Source organism: Opisthorchis viverrini (genome assembly GCF_000715545.1).
Source record: "Opisthorchis viverrini unplaced genomic scaffold opera_v5_77, whole genome shotgun sequence".
Classification (NCBI taxonomy): Eukaryota; Metazoa; Platyhelminthes; class Trematoda; order Opisthorchiida; family Opisthorchiidae; genus Opisthorchis; species Opisthorchis viverrini.
Genome location: NW_008751733.1, coordinates 158,748 through 165,964, shown reverse-complemented (window position 1 = coordinate 165,964; position 7,217 = coordinate 158,748). Strand labels below are relative to the sequence as shown.

The 7,217-nt window shown below is 43.1% G+C and overlaps 1 protein-coding gene across 1 annotated transcript; it reads left to right on the top strand.

The window, feature by feature from the left end:
- Positions 1 to 552: 552 nt before the first annotated feature.
- T265_04565 (hypothetical protein) lies at positions 553 to 6,925 on the top strand (the record flags this gene model as incomplete). The annotated part of the gene is made up of 2 exons (XM_009169340.1): positions 553 to 589; positions 6,741 to 6,925. 2 exons carry the CDS (start codon positions 553 to 555, stop codon positions 6,923 to 6,925), a joined length of 222 nt encoding a protein of 73 aa, XP_009167604.1.
- Between the last annotated feature and the right edge of the window lie 292 nt (positions 6,926 to 7,217).

Sequence of the window (7,217 nt, the reverse complement as noted above, 5' to 3'; positions counted from 1 at the left end):
CTACTTTATATTGGCATTATGACTGTCAGTTGTCCACACTTTCCCAATGCAGCAAGGTTCCGGGGTATAAGCGTTTGCTGCATCGGAGTGATAAGTTATTTGTGCAAACACTCGAAATGTCGCAATGTGTCCTTGTGTAAATATGGAGAAGTCACGCTGATATCACGACTTCAATCGATTGGTCATGTGCGTTGAAGAGTGTTCTAAACGTGTTTAGACATTCTGTTTGCTTATATTTTCGTTCTACAGTAAACACAGACGCAAGTATGCTGTTTGCATTCGAAGAGGTAGGGCAGATCGATGGCAGAATGTAAACGCTTGCCTGTCCGCTCAGCTTACCTGGATTCGGGATGGCACTGAAGACAAATTTCATCGAATGGAAGTGGTTCAGTAAATAAAGTGAAGGTCTGTAAGTGGAGAATATGGAGAATCTATCGTTAGTTCAGATAACCCACAATAAAAACTAATATCAGCCACCTCACCTCAGTGTCCTCTGAGCAAGAATTGTGGAACTGTATTTCTTACGAAACCCGGTGGATTTCGACGGAAGAAATGACCCCATTGTTGCTTGGACCGGCAACTTGTCGAGGTAAGCTATATCTCCCATGGGGACTATTCGGTTTGATCATATCGTTCTATTACTACAGAAATGATACCTTTTAATGTGGTGATTCCGACAAACATATAGTCGAATCACCCATGACTTAACAAGCTCCTAGAGAGAAATATGATGGTCAGCTTCTCTGACGGTGAGATTCCGACAAGTTCTTAGGGGGCTTCGATTACCCATATTACTGATCTAGTCCGCTTAATTCCCTCATCAAACCAGCACAAAGTGAATCCGACAAGTCGGTACAAAATCACATATAATTTACTGATCGGCTACCGCCAACTTCTTTTCAGAAAATTTTCTCATCAATATTGTTTCAGCGGTAAGTCAGATTTCTATAAAAGATACTTAAAATTACTTGTTCCCGCCGCAAATGCAATGCCCATTTTATCCTTGAAGCACAGTCTCTACCTTTCAAGGAATGTATCGACGGAGCACGATCTCATCGAACTACTTTGAAAAAGAGCGAGAGAAGAAACATAACACTTGAAATCTATGAGTGTATAAAACAAGGAAAAAGCACCTTCTTGACGGTGACTTTACCAGTAAGGTTAGTTTTACATTGTGAATGCTCCCGATTCTTTGTTTGGAATGACGGCAATCCAGAGGAATTATCATCTAATTTGTGCATTGACTCAGCTCTTCTCGGCTTCTAGCCTGCATTATCGCTTATTTTTTCAAAATACTTCATTGATCCTCCCAGTGAAACAAGACCTGGTCTAACTTACCTCCCAATAGTTGGTTCAATAGGCTGTCATGGGAAGAATATTCCGGAATTCACTGCATATAATCCTTGTGCATCCAAAACTGATGAGATTGATGATACTGTTCTGTGGTAGGATGACAATGCACTAATATGAAGTTTTCAGAAAAACTGTGGTAAATGTATCCCTTATCCGGGAAGACAATTTTTTAGTGGAGTAGCTAATGTGGGCGGTTTGGAGAACAAAAGTCTGGAGGAAGGTATCGTGTCGTCCGGCATCGACAGGTTTCAGTCTTAGGATGGGTAACTACTGTTACAGTACCACCTATATGCCAAATTTGTGCTGTCGTGTTGACTGACTTTTTTGATGTCTTGCTGAGTTTACTCGGGAAAGTTACTCAGCTTCTGTGCACAGAAGCTTACAACTCTACGCACTTCACGGAGGCTATTCTCTCTCTCTCTCTCTCTCTCTCTATATATATATATATATATATATATATATATATATATACTGCTTCCATACAGCCTTGGAAGCTTAAGTATACGGATGATTGCTGTTTTAGAGAAAATCTACCTTACCTGGCCAATGATATGGTTCAAGTGCTCTCGGTCGGTAGAATGTGATGAACAAACCGTGACCAGGTAAAGTAAGATCTTATACAGAAACATTCGAAGCTATACCCTTTCCTTAATGCGCCAGTTCGGACCTGTAATTCGCCAAATCTCATTGCATATTGTGTACACTTTCGCTGGATGTTCTTTCAAGTAGACTTAATTTAGTTCTGAATTGTGACCCAGTCCACAACAGCAGTAGTGCCCTTCTGTTCCCCGAATTCGAGCCTAATCACCGGAACCGTTGGGCATTCAAGTGTGAGTTTGCGTATCTCAAGCATCGCTGCGCATGACACAAACATTGTGAGACCAAGTGAATCGAGGAATCGAAACGAGGGGATCATTCGAATGACTCGGTGTATGCGCGCCCATGTGTTTTGTGCTTGCTTGATTGTGCGCCTATGCACATGTCCGAAAGTATGTATGCCCACCCTTGGGTGGTTTTGGTGACGACCTAGCAACCAGACCGAACAACAACAACAACAGTAGAGCCACAACATCATATGACGAGGAGGACAGTGAAGGTGTTTGGTTGGTCATGTGTGACATAGACGAGACCCATACTAGTTAGAATGACGATCTCCGTTAAATATCGTATGGTTGTTGTGTGGTTGTTGAGTGTATAGGGAAGACGAGACTACCGGACGGGAGGGTGGCGTAGAGACTCGCAACCGCGCACTTGTTCGACATTATATTTCAGTCCAAATGGCGCCAGTGTTACTGCCAACTCTCAGTGATTGATTGAACAATCGACATTTGAAAACTGGAACTTGCCACTGTCTTCGCCGGGGTTTGTGGACTTGTGCTCACAAGCCACCACAAGTTGCGTGCAGGGTAGGAGAATAGTTTTGCAGGTGTGCAAATAAGCGCGCGCAGTGTCATGCACACAGCCTCTTCCCACATATCACTGCTGCGCAGTCACGCATACCGTACGTACCAAATGAACATATACTTTGTCAAGTTCGAGTGGACACGGGTTAATTAGTCTGTTACCGAACGTTTACCAACATACACCGTTTGGAAAGCAACACAGGAAGTTAGGGGTGCTGTGCTGGTCTGCACGTTTGTGCTGCGTACCACTGAAAATTCTCCAGATGCCCAGGTTTTCAAACAGAACACAGTATATATCATCATCAATGGATCAAAATTGGTTACATGTGGAACTGGTTGCTGAAGTAGCATGCAATCAGGCTGACCAGTTGAGTTTGTGCCATTCAACTATTCAGGTGGTGGACGTAAAATTACAAAATCTACACACATGTACCCGAATCTTCTCCGCATCCTTCGATCTTGAACCCCAGATCAATGGACAGTAACAAATTTACAATGTACTGCCCGTAGTATGGTGTCCCGGTTCTGAAGTAGTACATTGTATATACTTGCTGTGCTCAATTAGGCCCCAGTAATCATTGTGTTTCTTTTCAAATTCATAACTGGTACTTAAAAGAGATATTGTGATAAACACGAACCGGAATTTTACATATGGGTGGATAAGCAGTTCAGAATTTCCGCTATAGAAATCTGAAATGTTCTCTGGAATGACCACGCTTATAACTGAACCTTCAGTTGGCTGAGACAGTGCCTCCAATCGAGCCGATCACAGTTATTTACCGACATCACAGGTCTGGGTGATTTCCGACGGTATCGGAAGCGTTGCATTCTCCCTCAACATCAGTGCACATGCTGATTTTGTCTCCCCGATTGATGGCAACACTTTTGCAAGCCAGGCGAAAAAATCAACACCCACCTGATCGGTGACGTGCGGATGCACGCAGGCTACAAATTTTTCAAAACATTTTCAATCCCAGTTTGCTCCAGGTCGTTGTCAATCAGTTTACTTGAAACCCTGTAGACTACTGTCTCCGACAAGCTAGGCTCTACGAATATGGTGAGGTGGTAGGCGATAGAACCAGGACGTAGGGATTAGTGTCGATGGGGATCACATTTTATTTCTGAACTGTTCACTTCCCCCCGGGGAGATTAGCTTTGGATGGCTCATTGGGAAAACACTACGCATCCCGGAGAGCCTCAAAGTATAACACATCTGTAGCTAGATCGGGGGTTACAAGCTAATCTGAAGGAGAATCAACTGGTTCATCGGATACGCAGTTTCAGATTCTGGCTGGGTTCGTTTTAGTGTTCAGCTTCATACGACGTCCTTGAATTCCATGAACTGAACGAAATTAAGAGAATTTCATTGGTCTGCATCTTACGATAAATTGCACCCCATGGGGTGATGCATCCTACTTAGATTAACAACACTAAGATGTCGGTTTTGGGAGTTTACGAGCAACCCGACAAGAGAGGAAAATACATCGAATGAAAGTCATCCCAAAGTGGACACTTTGTGAAATGTTACTGTATTGCTGTTGCTATGTTGCTGCTCTATTGTGGTCGGGCTTTGGTTATATCTATCCGTTTTCACAACAGGTGGTCGGTACACGGAGCTCCTTCGAGTTCAGTAAGCTAACTGTGTTTGTAGAGGGATTACAAAAAACTCCATCAAAATAGGTTTTGATGGTCTTAAAAAGAACTCCAGATTTCCATCGCAATGATGTGAGCTCGAGCTGTCTCAGTGGTTAAGGCACGAACTTGCTGACCGATAAGTCGGTGGTTTCAACCCAACCTTAGCATCTCTTGTCTATGCTTGTACAACCTGGCAGTATCTCAGTTCTCATGCTTACTTCGGGTGACATGGCAGTCATGTACCAAAAGGATGCTACTGTTGAATGAGGAGGTAGTGATGACGATGACATACCGTGTGGGAAACACCCCTTTGTTCGCGGTGTTTGCAGTTGATTTGTTTGTTGTACTACTTAAGGTTGATTTCTTCGACATCCCATATCCGGGAAAATCCGACAACGGGTGATTGTAGAGTGAAATGGCGTGACAAAAATCGATCACATGCCATGCATTTATCCACATGGGTTATTAGAGGATACCGTTTAGGTTGGATTACCGTTATCGACCAGTGGTTTCTTTGGATAAGTTTCCGACCAGAGCAGCAAATGGTGTTATCGTAATTGACCGAGAAATAAAAGATATTCTCAAAGAAGTAACGCGACTCGACGATGGGTTGGAACATGCATTTCTTCTATTCATCACTGGTGGGATTTACGCTAACTGTATTTGACTTATGCATGTATGATCTGAAAAAGATTATCGCTGGTATTAATACAACCGATTTTTGGTGGTCAGAAGGGCAGTAGTGTAATCCCTGGTCAGGATATGAGACGACAAGCCGCATTTCGAAACTGCCACAAATGCATTCAGCTCCGTTTGCCGATGCATCCACATGTCAGACGACAGCATGCAGTTGCTACCAGTTGTGTTCTCCTCAGTGTCTTTTTGACAGTGTTTCCTTACTTACATTCACTGTGGTTCTGTGAAGCTGTTTTATCGTTGTTCAATGCTTCTGTTGCTAGCACACACACAGGCGGGTACAAAAACCGAATATTTCATGCATATATAAATTACAGCCATATTGCCAGATCAAACGATTTGGCATGACAGTGTGTGGTTGTCGCACCCAAATGCTAATCAGTAAAAGGTCAGCAATGCCGGATTTCGCAGATGTAACCAGATAAATCAGGTTGTGTGGCATAAGCGGAAAACTGGTTTTACGAGTCCACAGTAGGAGCGTTTGAAATTTTATGTTGGTTTTCACCTGGCAGACTGCAACAAAGACGCAACAAAACGTGCTTTGAGCGAGATCACCCAATAGATATATTTTGATGAGCTGTGTGAATCTGCTAACAAAATGAAGAGTAGGATGAATATTGGGAAGATGGTAGGACAAGTCATCCTACTGGTGCTAAATCTACCATGTGGTAAGAATCACAAGTTTGTTCTTGGGAAGGGAACCAGACCTTACTTTTTTGCGCTAAATGGTTTTGAATAAAAGGATGGATTAGTAGAATGTGTGCTATTTGGCTGAAGTCATTCTTCCAGCTTAAGTGGAAGGACAGTGACACGCAATTTGTTTCATCAACCATATATCTCCAAAAGTATCTTATATTTGTCAAAGAGAGGGGTTGAACAAATCTCCACACCGTCCATGCCACATCTCAGAGGTCACACACAGTAGTCACCTGGATTTGAGGAGCTAAATTTTTAAACCACTAAGAGGGACAGAGGTTCATCATGATTGAACGCCATCCCTGAAAACACGGTTTCCAAGTTTTAAGCCAAAAGTAGCCTGCCAAAGGCTTTAAATGTCACTGAGACAGATTTGGTCACAAGGGAAACATGGAGAAAACGTCTTCATTGTAGTTACGCAGCACGAGATGGAACGAAATCCACCAGCCGTTTACTGGCGGTTTCATTCTATCACAAGCTCCTCAGATAGACATAATACGCAGAATCTGCGACGAGCAATGCCCCACTAGAAAGATAATTTTGTTTCAAGTGCATTTTCCGGTTCAGATGCTTACAGGCTTGTTGCCACTGATGTTAAGGTGTCTGCAAGTACACAACAAGGTGTCTCCTTTGTGGAACTCACCAAAAAGCCGTACCCTTTTTATACGTAGTGTGAGAGATAATGCGTAACTTAAGTGGGGACAATGATGATACATCTTCTATGTGATACTACACGATACAGATGGAAATGAATGCATCGGGTTTACTACACAGAAAAACGGGAGATTCGCGCTCACCAAATACACACTTTCAACAGGGTATCCATGAGGTAGTTCGAGAATTGAGGAGGATTCTTGTGAAAGGTGTATGAGGTTTTCACTGAAGGCTGAGAGTTTAAAGACATGATAGAAAATTTTCTCGGGCGTAAATTCTAACATGTTGGACAGTTTACCGCAGACTGCTGTGAAATAAAAAAAAATCGTTCAGCTGTAGCATCCTTTCGGTGCCTAACTGCCATGCCACCAGAAGGAAGCGCGATGGATGGGATACTTCCAGGTTGGCTAGACAGGGGATGTCGAGAGGCAGAGATCGAGTTCGAACCATGGACCTTGCAGTCAGTAAATCTGCGCTCTAACCACTGAACTTTCTCGGCCCCTTGCTAGGAAATATGTGCCAACTCACTCCGCTGCGATTAATGAGCAATTCTCACTGCCCGTACCCACAGCAAATTAATTGGTACACGAAAGTTACTTAAATTCCCTCTCGATTTCAAGTCCCTTTGATGAAAGGTGTTCGCCACAATCTCACTTTTATGTGATAGACCACCTTTTCTGCCCTATAGTTGAATGGACGTAATTCTCCCGATTATATTTTCTCAGCGTCTCTACTTTGCGTTCCCGTGATCAGTGAAATTTGATCTGTTGCAGTTGCTGT